At 48.9% G+C, this 14,462-nt stretch overlaps 1 protein-coding gene and 1 long non-coding RNA gene across 8 annotated transcripts in view; one reads left to right on the top strand and one right to left on the bottom strand.

The window, feature by feature from the left end:
* The window catches only part of PLXNA2 (plexin A2), a 206,089-nt gene that overhangs the window by 135,415 nt on the left and 56,212 nt on the right, over positions 1 to 14,462 (top strand). For both annotated transcript variants that reach the window (XM_025429788.3, XM_049112062.1), the window contains exons 6-9: positions 806 to 929; positions 2,624 to 2,777; positions 3,407 to 3,503; positions 6,528 to 6,642. In XM_025429788.3, coding sequence (XP_025285573.1) covers positions 806 to 929; positions 2,624 to 2,777; positions 3,407 to 3,503; positions 6,528 to 6,642 — 490 coding nt within the window. The remainder of the gene's footprint in view (positions 1 to 805; positions 930 to 2,623; positions 2,778 to 3,406; positions 3,504 to 6,527; positions 6,643 to 14,462) is intronic.
* Positions 53 to 6,319, bottom strand: LOC112648327 (uncharacterized). Of its 6 annotated transcripts, none has more exons than XR_003128922.3 (3): positions 4,785 to 6,297; positions 1,614 to 4,234; positions 53 to 1,070 (listed from the first exon to the last, which is right to left on the bottom strand). It is a non-coding gene; the product is annotated as an uncharacterized LOC112648327 (long non-coding RNA). The 6 variants fall into 6 exon arrangements; XR_003128921.3 differs by having other exon boundaries at positions 53 to 1,713; positions 1,995 to 4,234; positions 4,785 to 6,296; XR_003128920.3 differs by having other exon boundaries at positions 53 to 2,155; positions 2,265 to 4,234; positions 4,785 to 6,296.

Genomic DNA, 14,462 nt, shown 5'->3' with positions numbered 1-14,462 from the left:
ATGCACACTGACCCACACATTTTGGGGGTGTGGAATAATAACATGAATGGTCTTCATCATTAATATTTTTATTCTAAGGGCTAAAAAGCCATTTTCTTTTTTAAAAAATCTATGTTAGAGAGAGAGCATGCAAGAGAGAGCAAGCAAGCAACGGGGAGGGATGGAGGGGGAGTCTCAGCGGGGAGCCCCACCCAGGCCTCCATCCCATGACCCTGAGATCAAGACCTGAGTCGAAATCAAGAGTCGGACCTTCAACTGACTGAGCCACCCAGGAGCCCCTAAAAAGCCATTTAGGTACTTAATTTTAATCCTTACACCAGCCCTAGGAGGTAGGGTATTATCACTATCTTCACCATTTTAGGCTTGAGGAAACTGAGGCATGGACAGATTAAGTTGCTTGCCCAGGGGGACACAGTACGAAGTCAATCGCAGGGGGTGTGGGGAGTACCCAGGCCCTCTGGCTCCAGGGCTCATATTCTGCAAGTCTTGTGTGCTGCTCCTCACATTCTCCAAACTTCCCACCCTTGCTCCACGAATGTCCTATAAAGATGCTGCCTATCAGGAGCTATTCTCTTGGTCTAAACCGTATGTCTCATACTGAGGGTTAATCCCACCTCCTCTTAGTCTCTGTGTAACTGTGATCAGGACCATCTGGGAGTCACCCAAGCCCTCTGGGGTAAGTGAAAAGTGTCATGAGAAGACAAGCTACGAGCCTCAGAGCAGCAAACCCCTCTTAAAAACCCCCAGGGGACAGTGAAGATGGGTCTCAGAGGCCTGACCCCTTGTGAATCTGTGTCTGCGGCAGGTGCTCCCGCAGGGACAAGTGCCAGCGGGCCTGGGAACCTAATCGATTTGCCGCCAGCATCAGCCAGTGCATGAGCCTCGAGGTGCATCCCAGCAGCATCTCCGTGTCTGAGCACAGCCGGCGGGTAAGAAACTCCTCCAGGGGGCTGGGGCTGGGGCTGGGGCTGGGAACGCGCGTTCCTTGAACACGTGTATCTGTCGCTGGCTCACACTTGAAATGCTCCAAGGAAACGGTGTTTGTAGACAATGAAAGCCTACGGTAGCTCCTATGGTAAAGGGCACAGTCATTCTCCGCACTCCTTGCAAACTCATTACCCATTGATCTGTTTTGTAAATCTAGATTCTGCATTTAGTAACAAACCTCTACAACGTAGTGCAGTCCGACTCTAAATAACACATTCTCGGCTGTGTGCTGTATTTACATGCCTCCACTCCATGCAGTTTTTCACAGAGACCTAGAGTTGCCTGTGTGTGTGTGTGTGTGTGTGTGTGAGAGAGAGAGACAGAGACAGAGACAGAGAGAGACACATAGAGGAGAGACAGATGCCAAGAGACTGAGACATAAGTCACAATCAGTGTGTACTTAAAGAGAATATTAAAGAGAATAAAATAGCCCTTAACCACCTGTCGAGGTACAACCTCAAATATTTCATGTCCTTAGGCCCTGCGTGATTATTTCATTCTGAAGGTTTTATGAGCATTTACGGATGTTAATTAGTTAATGAACCTTCCAAGATTTTGGTTCATTCATCCCCACCAGGAGGCTCTGATTCCCATGGAGCTGAGGGAACAAACAGGGGAGTTTGTACCTAAGTCTCTTGGCCCCATGGAAACGAAACTGGGGCAGAGATTCAGCAGCAAACAAATGTTTGGAGAGGCGAGGTGACGCTCATTGTGAGTGAGAAGCCACTGCAAATAAATACAGCCAGGTGTTGGTAGGAAGACAAAGGGAGACCTACCTACAGTGCGGTTCCCAACTTGGAGGCTCCGGTGGGGGGGTTATGGGGAGGGAGGGTATTGTCACCACCATGAACCCTTATGGTCACTCCTGGTTGCTCCAGGAAGCCAGTCGCATTTTTTGCCTATTGTGTCAGATTTCACTTAGATGTTCTATTGTGGTAATTGAGAACAAACTCATTTCGGGGGCGGCGGCTGTGGTATTTTTACCATTCAAAGGAGGGTATGCAAACCTGAAAAGGCTGGAAGGCACTGGCCTAGATCAGTGGAACCCATCGGCAGCAGCAGACATCATCCGAGCTGCTGGTGTCCACATTCCTTGCTTTCTCTGATCCCCACAGTTCCTTGTGAAGCCACTGTCCTACTGGAAGGGAGCTGTCAGCCAGCAGAGCACCTGCTGGGCGTTGGGGGGACAGAGAGGCAGAACCTCTAGGACACTCACCATCCTGATAAGCAGCCCCGGAATCCTAGCCAGAGGGAGGAGCTAGCTGTCTTCCACCAACCTAGTAAGCCTCCAGATTGGAAAACCAGTGTTAAGGCTTGTTTGCAAAAGGGCTCAGCTCATGACATGCTTTCCATTGTCATGGTTTTTCAGGTCAGAATGATGAGGGCCTGAGATGGATTTGGGTACCTGTCCCTCTAGTGCCCCTCACCCAGTCCTTTCTGACGCTGGACAAGACTGAAAAAGAAATGAACAGTGATATTAATAAAGACCATTGACTGCACTACCCATGTCCTCCTGTAGAGATGAGGTTGGGGGAGATTGGTCAGCAAGCAGGCCACAGCAGGGCCAGGCCGGAGCTCAGGTCTCCTGAGCCCCTAGGACTCTTCCTACGGCCTCATCTCTTTGCTCCACCCACAGCTCAGCTTGGTTGTGAGCGATGCTCCTGACCTGTCTGTGGGCATCTCCTGTGCCTTTGGGAACCTGACGGAGGTGGAGGGACAGGTGTCTGGGAGCCAGGTCATCTGCATCTCACCAGGGCCCAAGGATGTCCCTGTCATCCCTCTGGATCAAGGTAAGAAGTGCGTGCCATGACGGTCACATGCCAGGGGCTGCCCTACCAGAGTGGTCAAGAGTAGAGGATCACAGGGGAAGAGGTGGCGAGCACTAGCACAAAAGTTGCCTGACCAAGCCTTCATATCGCAGACCCTAACATGGGCTTATATAACTTATTTGAGTTTGAAGGCTAATTATCATGCTCCAAAGCAAAATTCAGAAAGAAGGAAATCCCTTGCTCCCATTTGGGCTAAGTCTGCACAGCGCGCAGAGTTTCTCCAGACTTCCCTTCCCTTCTAGGGATGGCAGTGGCTCCAGCCAGTGATTTTCAGTGGGCTTCTCCCCATGGAACCTGGGGGCTTGAGGGGTTCTGGCCTAATATTTCTGAAAGTCCTTCAGTAACTGAAGATGCCTGACCAAAGCAAGGGTTTCTTTGGGATGTGATTCATTCTGTTTCCCCTAAGAGGGGGCTTGAGGGCGTCTGGGTCTCAGTGACGGGTGTCTCAACAGGACCAGAGGGACCTTCTTGGGAAGAGATGACCCAGGCAGCATTTATCTACCATCTGTGCCCCAAGAGAGCCCTGGAGTGGCTTAATGGATGGTCCACTGAGTCCCCAGGATGTTACCCTCTCCTTTTTTTCTCCCCAGACTGGTTTGGGCTGGAGCTGCAGCTGAGATCCAAGGAGACAGGGAAGATATTTGTCAGCACCGAGTTCAAGTTCTACAACTGCAGTGCCCACCAACTGTAAGCACTCACTGGGCGCAAGTCTCGCATCAGGGCTGGATGTGGGTGTGGGGGTTCTCTGAGCTCCAGCCGTATTGGTTTCACCTCCCAGTCTCTTCATAAATATTCCTTCTCAGTTCTGTTCAGTTTATTCAGTATTTTCAATGGAATGGCATTCACTCTCCACAGCCTCTGATCCCATCCAGACTCCCCAGCAACCCTACCCACAATGCTCAGGCTAAGGCAGTAAAAAGAAAGCATGAAGTGAAGACAAAGGTCATGGCCCCATGACCATAAGAAAAGTTTTCTCCATTTTAGATGAAGTGGTGGCTTTGGATGTAGAGGTTGACAGTGAAAGGAGTTTAGATACATCCTCCACAGCCAAGTGGAGAAGGACTCAGAGGTAAGAGGCAGCTCTGCACACAGCTACCCGCAGAAGGGGACATGATATAAGGGCCCCAGGCTGGGAGGGCGAGAGGAGACTTTAACTCCACTGTGGTCCAGACACAGCCTATGTATGACTTTGCAAAGAGGAGGGGGAAACCAGACCAAAGCAGCAGCCTCCAGAGGGACTTGAGTAGAGCCCAGCTGACCACACCCTTCATCCCCAGCAGTGGAGCACTTACCAGTGGTACCCACAGCTATGAGATTCTACAGCTGTGCAGGAGGAGAGACCATATTTAGCTTCTGCCTATCTTCTCTGGAAGAGAAACTGAGAGTCCTTCCATACAAACTGGGAACTCACAGACTGCCTGGTTGAGAAAGAGAGAAACGAGTCTCTTTAATAGGGCCACATAAAGGCCACTGGACCAGTGGCCATGGACATTGCACCAGGACAGAGCTCAAGTGACAACTCCACATCAGAGGGAGCAACAATTGGAAATAGTCTATGGATCTGTTTCCCATTATTCCCATTTCCCAGGACAGGGGTAATCTGAAGTCTGTATAGCTCCAAGACATCACATCTGTGCGGTCCAGGCTGTGGACAAGATGGGCTCAGCAATCCATGTGAGGAGATGGTCTGTTTGCAGCTATACTCAAAAGGAATCTTTAGCTATTAAAATGAGAGACAAATGAGCCAGTCCTCCTAAGTCTCCCCTTCTCTGATCTTGATTTTTATGACAGGAATCAGCTGCTGGAATTCTAGGCTCTCCACAGTAGTTAAGGAAGGAGACACAGCTGAACCCCATTGTGACAAGTCAGTAGATAAGCTGGGAAAGACGGGACAAGTGGTAAAAATCGCCTGGGGCGTGGACAGGGCAGTAAGTGCAGGAGCAGAAATAAACAAAATTGCCCACTAACCAGTGCGTCCCAATCCCAGCTAACCCAATTAGGAGCAATGCAAGCATCTTGGAGAAAGAAACCGCCAACCTCCTTCTCAAACTCCAGCACAGTGGTGATGGAATTCATTGTTGGTGAGAGCATCCTCATCTCCGTGGCAGTTCAGTGTGATGTCACCACTTTGCATTGCTATAGCAACAGAAATGCAGTCACAGGCAGCAAGTTTTAGCCAAAAAAAAAAAAAAAAAAAAAAAAAGGCGGGTCTCCTTGACAGCAAAGGTTCCATTTTATTGCCAAACACTATCTTACCCTTCTCTACACCTGGCATTCACAGCAAAAAGTCACAGAATCAAGTTCTATCCCCCTGCTTTTAGTATGGTAAACTGAGGCCCACAGGGAATAAGCGCTACAGTGAAGGTCACAAAATTAGGCGGTGGAAGAGCCAGGCTTAGAACCCCATCTCATCATTCTTAGTCCATTTTCATTGTTTTACTTGCTGAATCCTAAGATGTTAGCGAAAACCAGTCAGTGTGGCCTAAGCTCAGAGACAAAACAACTTTGGATAGATCTGGAAGGGGATAAAACTGATCAGCACAGGGAAGAGGAGGCGTAGATGGGCTACTGCACCCAAAACACAGCAGCGTATTAGGGGGTCACCCCTGGATGGAGACTCATCCACCCAAATGTAAAGGGAGTGACCACCAGATGGCGCCAGATTGCAGACCCAGCGGTGTCCCCTCCAGGTTGGTCTAGTTGTCAAAACCTAGATTTGTGGAGCTGGCAAGGAGCAGAAAGACCAACCCCACCTACAAAACCCAACTCCATCATAATGGTCTGGCCATACCCAGCCCCCAGGTGAAGCGGTTACGGTTACCCTGGCGAGAAATGCGGGAGCCACACACCTACGGCTACCTATGCCTGGCTACTTGGAGAGAAGACAAAATTACCATATTGTGAACAACCCCAAAGCCCAGAAATGCAGGTGATTGAACCAGCGGTTGACACTGAAATGTGACTTAAGAGCTTGAAATAACGGGCAATTTAAGCACTTGAAAATAACACTCACATTTAACATTGTACCTTTCAAAACCATTTCCTACACATTATCTTGTTTGATGCTAAACAGCCCTGTGGAGCAGACGGGAAAGTTTTATTACAGACGGAATGAGGAACTTGCAATGCAGAAAGCAAGTGACTTCCTCAAGGTGACCCCAGTGGCAGTGGCGAGACGGGACTGCTTGTCTGCCCAATTTCTATCCCTGTACTTGTCCGTCTTCTAAGTGCCTTAGGAGCTATTCTTCTTGTAAGTGGTGGGATGCTGGTAAATGTTTAACCATCAGCGATCGAGAAAGAAAAATAAAAACCCAGTATGTAGCATTTGCCGATTTCTTTGGTGTAAATACTCTATCCATGGCTGATTTCAAGCTATGAACGCGAAGCCAACCGCTTGCAAAATTCCTGAAAATGTAAATGATCAGCGCCCATGAGCTGATGCAGGCCAGCTCTAGCTCACCGCCACTTTATAAGTTATATTATTTCCACTTCGGACTTTTTGTTTGTTTGTTTGTTTGGAGTTTTCTGGTCCTATGAACATCTTCAAAGAAGAACCCAGAGTTCTCAATGCTGGGGGACGCCCCACGAATGAACCCTCCTGAGGGAGAGACTAGGATAACAGACTGCCACCATGACACATGGGCTACCTGGCACCCTTACCTTCCCCATCCGTTCCCGTCTCTTTGCCTCTTACTATCTTCATCTTTGCAGGTGCCTGTCTTGTGTCAACAGCGCCTTCCGCTGCCACTGGTGCAAGTACCGGAACCTCTGCACGCATGACCCCACCACCTGCTCCTTCCAGGAGGGCCGGATCAATATTTCAGAGGTAAGCCAGGCTCACCTTGGCATGACGATGTTCCTGGTGAATCTGAGTGGCCCTCTCTTTTCAGATGGGCAGTCCAAGTCCAGCGGCTTGGCCGTCTCTTTGCCCTGACCCGTCTTGGTCTTCTTCCCGGAGACTGTGTGTTAGAAAGCCCCATTACTATAAAACTAAAAAAAAAAAAAAAAAAAAAAAAAAGTGGCAGAAAATACCCCAGGCAGAGAAATGTGCTGTATCTTCTAGATGCTTAAGACTCTCTACATTCAAAGGCTCGGGAGGAACTAAGGGTTGACACTGAAAGCCGAGAGGACATATCCAACCAACCAGACTCCATTGTCTAGAAGAAGGCAGTGGACGACATTTATTCTTTGAGTCTAAGCCCTTTGCTTGGCTGCAGACATAGTCCAATTCAATAGAACATTCACTCTCAACCATTCTTTCATGCCAACCTCTCTTCCAACTCTAAGTTTCAATGATTCTTTGACTCTGATGTATGACTGGGTGGGTGGCCTTAGAGAAAGAGAAGGAAATACAGCTGATGAAAAGAACCAGGCCCTGCTAAAGAACCTGGCCCTGCCAGTTTGAATATACAGTCAGTGTTCCATCCCTAAGGCCTGACCCACCTTTGTTATCAACACAGCAAAATACAGAACTGCTTGTCTCTCCAATGAATATCGCATCCAATGATTATTCATGGATGTTGACTTTCTTACACACTCATGGCATGCTTTAGGAAAATGAAGCCTGCTTGGTCATTTTCCCTTTCTTGTGCTTCATGTTCCTCGCACCCTACCATGGCCAGTGGTTGGGTTTGAACAACTGTAGAGACCTGCGTATTCATCCAAGTTGCACATGCGCATATACACATGTCCCCCTCTTCTTCCACCTTTTAGAAAATCTGCAAAAATAAGTGACAGTGTAGCATTTGCATATTCCACTGTACTCTTTCTATACACATGTCCCTTTTGCAGTAGACTAGAACCTTCTTTTTTTAAGATTTTATTTCTATTTATTTGAGAGAGAGAGCATGAGCAGGGGGATGGGCAGAGGGAGAGAGAGAGAGACAGAGAAGACTCCCCACTGAGCAGGAAGCCGGCTCTAGAAGGATCATGACCTGAGCCGCAGGCAGCCAATTAACCAACTGAACCACCCAGGGGCTCCTAGGCTAGAAGCTTTGTGAGGGCAAGGGCTATATTTTATCTTAAAATCCTCAGTGTGGTCTTCAGTGAATGTTTGCCGAATACATGCTTGAAAGACTGGATGAAGGAATGGCCGCTTTACCCAAATGCCATTGATAGGGAGGGTTCCTTGGATATACTTGTCTAGGATTTCAGGAAATAGAGTCTCATGGAAAAAAAAAAAATAGAGTCTTATATGTCTCCTAATCTTGATAAAGGTGCCTGTTGTTCCCATGAATAAACCTAAGAAAGTAGACCTCGATCTACATATTTTAAATCATCATGATGCATACTTTAAATATCTTATAATTGTATTTGTCAATTATACCTCAAAGAGCTAAAAATAAATACATAAATAAATAAGAAAATAGTAGGCCTTGAACCATTCCTCAAACACACACCCCCATGGCCTTGAATTCTTAGTTTCTCAAATAATGTTTCCTATTCAGCCAGAAAAAAAAAAAAATGGAATTTGCCTGTCTTGAAAGAGAGATACATAGATGGTGCCTACAGGTGGTACTTAAGACAGGCCATCTGCAGGTGCCCCAGCGTGATGGAACCAGTTATCTAGTGCCCTGAAAACCTTTCAGAAGAAGATTTCCCTCCAGCCAGTTGGTGTGCTTTGAGGCAGCTGACCTGAAAGTACCACCCTGGTCTTAGTGGACACTGGAAATTAATCCCAGCCCTGAGATCTGCAAGGAAATGGAACTGCTTTCAGGCAAATCTTCTTACTCAGAGGAAAGGGCCCAAAGGCTATGGGTATGGAGTGGAGGATGGTTAGCGCAGCCAGGGAGTCGACGGAAGAATGGCGAAGGGAGGAGAGGCCAACCAGGAACAGCAGAAGCCGCAGGCGAGGCTGCTCAGAGGCGAGGCCTGGCAGTGAGAAGACCGAGGTGAAGGGTCTCAGAAACTGACCTTCACATGGGCCACTTCTCAACTTCTAAGTTGCGTAATAAAATAAAGCAGGGCAGACCACAAAACGCAGAGAGAGAGAGACGTGCAGATCTAGACGAGAAAGAGCAGCTGCTTCATTTTCTTCCCGGGGCTCCCCCTCGGGCAGAGAGAAACCCAAAGCCAAGCCTGAACGCGGCCTGCAGCTGGAGTGAGGGCAGGAGGAGTGGCGCACAGAGCAAGACAAATAAACTCTGCTGGGGTGTGGAGGCCAGAAGGCTAATTGGAAACACGCCGGCCTCCCTCATGCCCTTTAGAAGTCACTGGAACACGGTTCCCTCTCAGCCACAGGGGAGACACTGAAATGTTCCAGAGAGCTGGGCCTAAGAGGAGCTGTTGCCACCCGGCCAGGCAGGATTGACTTCACGCCATGGGAGCCCTGGGGGGATCCCAAAGGCTTCCCATCTCCTTGCAGTTTCACTTTCCTTCCTGAATGGCTGTTGCTTTGGGGCGGAGCGGTCCTCTGTGCCCCCCTCACGTCCCCGCCTCCCCTGAGTGGGGACCCGGCGGACTGGACTGCCTTTCTCTTCCCCCTGGTGGGTGCACGACCCTGGCTCAGGCCCGGGGAGTGGCTTTCTGGAGGCCGGTGGTGGAAGCCCCGTCTGCCTCTGGCTCCTCACTTGGCTCAGGAAAGAAAATAGGGTCAGGTTCCCAGCAAGCTTGGGAAGGCCACAGCCTCAGCTGCCTCGGATACCGCTGGGGCTCTCGGCCACCACCATGCGCACACCCCTTCCCGGCAAATAGCTCCCAGGCCCTGCCCTTTTCGGTCCAAAGCTCTGCTTCTGGGGCGCCCCATTCCTGACAATGTGGGCCACAGCAAAAGTGCACGTGCCCCGCCTGGGTGCCTGGGTGAGGTTTTCCTTACTGTATTAGGAGTCTGATCTGATGTCTTTAGGTTTTTCTGGGGACTGGAAATCCCTTAGAGTATAAGAATATCTTTTATACTTCCAGTAAGGGCCCCCTAACTTTGAAACCAAATTTTTCTGTCAGCTTCCTCGAAACAGAGATAACTGGTGAGGTCCACTGATGTATAGAGCAACGTTAATGGACCCCACATTGGGGAGTCTCTCACATGTGACGGGAGTTCTCAAAGCGTTTACGTCAGGGTAGGGAAACGGCAGGAGCAGCGTCACCTGGGTACTCGTTAGGAATTCAAATTCCTGGGCCCTATCCCCAGTGAGTCCAAAGATTGAGAATCACTGACATGTGGCATCTCCATTGATTCTCAGAACGGGCCTGCAGTTTCAGATAACTCATATTTGACATATGTAGTAACCAAGATGCTAAAAATTTAGGTTTTTTGCCCAAGGCTACAGAGAACTCCGGCATCCAAAAAAGCTGAGTACAGTATGCTTTCTGCAGGAAATCAGAGCCAGTTAGCTTGTTGGTCTCCATGGTCACAGCCACACTTGCCGGCCAGATCCCAATTTGGCTTTTATGCTGTTTGGTCATGAGGTGGTTCAGGATATGCAGGGACTGGTACAAACCCATCTCCACTGTCGGAGAGACGGCCCATGGAAGATGGGTTAATAGTGCCACTTCCAGGTACACAACCAGCCAGCTCATGAGGTACATCTGCCTACTTCTTTCCGGAGGTCTGATGGACCGAGTCTATGCTCAGGCCTGACACAAAAGTACCTCATTCAGAATAAAAATATTGGCAGTGAACGCGTATCAAGTGCTTATTATATATGCCACATTTCATATATATATACACACACACACACATTTAATCTACTCTATGAAATGGATTCTTTTGGGACATCTGGGTGGCTTAGGGGTTGAGCATCTGCCTTTGGCTCAGGTCGTGATCCTGGGGTCCTGGGATCGAGTCCCGCATCAGGCTCCCCTGCTTCTCCCTCTGCCTGTGTCTCTACCTCTCTCTGTGTGTCTCTCATGAATAAATAAATAAAATCTTGGAAAAAAAAAAAAGAAATGGATTCTATTACAGATAAGCAAACTGAGGTTTAGGTAAGTTAAATAATGTTCCTAAGATCATCAGATAAATGCAGAAGGCATGACTCAGAGTAAATGTCCCCAGGTGGGCCGCGGGTAAGTCCTAGTCCTTCAATCCTGTATTCACATACACACGCGCATGCACACACAAGAAATACTCAGTGATGTTCATGTTGTTAATCCAGTTAGTTGCCACTTTCAACATGCTTTCATAATCCTCTTTCGTGCCATCTAGGGCTGTCAGGTATTACTGGCCCCATTTTATAGATGAGGAAACTGAATTTCAACTGAACCATCTCTTGAGCTCCTTTAAGGTTATGAGCCAGACCTTTCCACCGCTCAGAGCACAGCCAAATCTCCGATGGGGCCCCCAAAGCCTCTGCCTCCCTGGGCCGGATCAAGCTGTGACATGGTGTTAGCAAGCGGGCGTGCGCAGGAGTATGTATGGCTTTCAGCTTTAAAAGCTCATCTCCCTCCATGGCTAAACCAGGCCTAGTGAGATGTAGATACATAAATATCTTCTTTACGCCCTGTCCCAGGGGAAAGATAGAACCAAATAAATCCGATTAGCTTCCCAGGATACTGGCTTCTCTCTCTCTTTGAAGTCCAGTGGGTGAAGATAATGCCATTTCCACGTGGGAGAAGTCATTTCCGAGGGCCGAAGGGTCCCCCCGCACCGAAAGCTGGAGAAGCTCAGCTACACGGGGTGGGCGACGCGGCCACGAGGCGCGCGGGGCTCCCAGGCCAGGGTCACTGCCCTCCCCGGAGCCGGGACTCCTCCTCCCCAGCCTACCCCCACCCCTGGGTTATTCCCAAATAGGACATCTGTTCATCTTGACAGAAACTCAGATTGCTGCCAAGGATGTGATCCTGCTGCCAGTTGGCGTAGAGACAGAGAGAGGCGTAAGATGACCTAAAGACAGCGGAGAGCAGCAGTAGCGACCCGCATTCTCACAACCCCAACAACCGTCTTAAGATTCTGCAGGAAAAGCACAGCGTGATTATTGCACGCTTACTCTCAGGACAGCAACTGTGTGTGTGCTCACAGAAGCCATCGGGCGGCAAGGGGCCTCATTGTATCTGATGAAACCCGCTGCCCTCCTCAAGGCCCTAAGGCATTGACGTTCCCACAAGTTGGCGGTGTTCTGGGCTGCTGGCTTTCCTGTCCCCGCCCTCATCTGTCACTACTGCCCTTGCTATTCCCGGGACTGGCTGTGTCCTTGTTAGTATAGTCACCTGAGCCCCTCGCAACCCCAGGAATCTGTATCTTCCCCTGGTTCCCCAGAAGACAGCACGCCTGCCTGCCAACCCCTTCTTCCCTTTACCCTACAGGATAAAAGGAAGAATCTGACTCTGTGTGGCCTGAGAGAAATAGCAAAAACAAAACAATACAAAACAAAAAACAAGCAAAGGATAAGACATCTGTTTCTACTGAGGCAATCTTAGAACTTATTTAGGCATTTAGGAAGGCCATAATCAAGGTCTTTTTTTAAAAAAAAAAAAAGATTATTTATTTATTCCTGAGAGACACAGAGAAAGAGGCAGAGACACAGGCAGAGGGAGAAGCAGGCTCCCTGCGGGGATCCTGATGTGGGACTTGATCCCAGGACCCTGGGATCATGCCCTGAGCTGAAGGCAGACGCTCAACCACTGAGCCACCCGGGTGCCCCCCATTGTCTTTAAATTTAGTCCCAGAAGGTCTGAAATAGCAGACCGTGGGACTCTTTCCTAAAACATCAGAATCTCTTTAAAAAAAAAAAAATAACTCGTAAGGATGACTCATAAAGTGTCTTCTTAGGATTCTCCAAACTCCAGGTTGGACCAGACTTAACCCAGACAGAGAGATGAGGATGTGCACACGTGTGTGTGTGTGTGTGTGTGTGTGTGTGTGTGTGTGTGTATCATATATAAATATATATGGAATACAATCAATATATGTATAAATATATATGTGATATGTATATATAATTGTCAAAGTTAAAAGGATTCTACAGTCTTGTTTACTAAGCCAAGACATCATACTTCCAGAAACACGTCTTTAAGGCTGTGCTGCTGAAATTGGAATTTGTTCTTTGAGCTCATTAGAGATGAAAAACAGCTAGTCATCACTTATAATGGATCAACTAGTTCTGTGTCTGAAAATTTATCCTCTCTGTCCCAGACACACACACACACACACACACACACACACACACTCATGCCTCAGCCCTATTTCTAGTCTAAATTAAAATTTTAATTTGTTAGACGCAACGGGAATTTTTTAGTCGCCGATAGGAAGTAGTATCTCTTTTTCTATCTTTTTCCAGGGTATGCCTGGATTTCCCTAAAGTGGTGTTCTTTTTTGTTTTTTTTCTTGGCTATAAATATATGACTCTGTCAAGAGTGCCCTCAGGGCATGAAAGTAAACGTGCAGCAAAGAGCAAGTTTCTGAGTTGGCAGCTTGAGTGACTGGCTTCTAAACAGGGACCCATCTGCTCCAGGGTTGCCTTATGATCCTGCCTCTTGTAGAGGCCTTGCCTGCTAGGTGTCCTCATGTGCAGTTAGCCCGCAGGTGACGGAGGCCACCAGTGACCCCGGGAGTACATCCAGGTCCTGCTCCTTGAGTTTCTGTGGAAAATTTCCCCGGCGTTTCGTAGGTTGTCAGGATTCCTTACTAGATTCAGACGTGCCCACGTAGTAATCATGTGACCCCAGAAACAGTGACCATCTCCAGCCCAGCTTTGGAAATCAATCTCCTTCTCAAGTCTCTTGGTACCCAGAAGACCGGGCTCCACCCTCATACCTGAAGACCATAGGAAGCTGGACATGGAAAGAAAGTTTCTGAATTTTTCATGCCTTGCTCCCTTTTCTCGTTTTCTGTTTACTGTCCCGCCAGCAATGACCAACGTCCACTACATGTCAGGAGCTGGGACAAAGACCGGGGTGCTGAGGTGAATGAGATGCAGCTTGATCCTCCAGGCTGACATGCCAGTGAGGAAGACGGGACAAAGAGAAATTGCAACTCTTTTTTTTTTTTTTTTTTAAGATTTTGTTTCTTTATTCATGAGAGACAGACACAGAGAGAGAGGCAGAGACACAGGCAGAGGGAGAAGCAGGCTCCCTGTGGGGAGCCCGATATGGGACTCAAACCCGGGACCCCAGGATCACACCCTGAGCCGAAGGCAGGTGCGCTAAACTGCTGAGCCACCCAGGGATCCCCAAGAAATTGCAACTCTTAAGGCTAAATGCCATCATGGGAGAACCCCATCCTGAAGGCCAGGTCAGGGAAAGGGTCAGGGACAGCTTTCCAGAAAAGGAGCTGCAGCGCTGAATTTGAAGGCTAATTCTGAGGCCTTCCACCACAGAAGAGCTGAGGCAGGGGCTGGGAGGTCAACGAGGGGCAGGGGGTGGCCGTCCGTGGTTCTGGTGGAGAGAAAAGCTCTTCAAAGGACCGGAGGCCCATAAGTCAAGGACAGGGCCCCTCAGACCTATCTGAAGTCCAGTGCAGCTGGAGTAGGATGCTCGAGAGCCACAGGGTAGGAAGGAGGGTGGTGAGGCCTTGCACCTGAGGCCCAGACAAGAGAAGCGCCTGCCTCTGCCTCCCTGTGGTCTCCTGGGTCTCCTCCCAGGTCCGCATCGAAGGCGATTGTGCATCACTGCCTGCGTCATGAAAGGCTCCTTACCGGGGAGCACTTTTAGCATCGGGATGGGGACATCCCTGGGTCAGGACCATCCAGCACGTGGCAGGAAGTTCAGCAGTTC

Source organism: Canis lupus, chromosome 7 (assembly GCF_003254725.2).
Source record: "Canis lupus dingo isolate Sandy chromosome 7, ASM325472v2, whole genome shotgun sequence".
NCBI lineage: Eukaryota > Metazoa > Chordata > Mammalia > Carnivora > Canidae > Canis > Canis lupus.
Note: the sequence above shows the minus strand (reverse complement) of the source record. Positions and strands in the feature narration are given on the sequence as shown.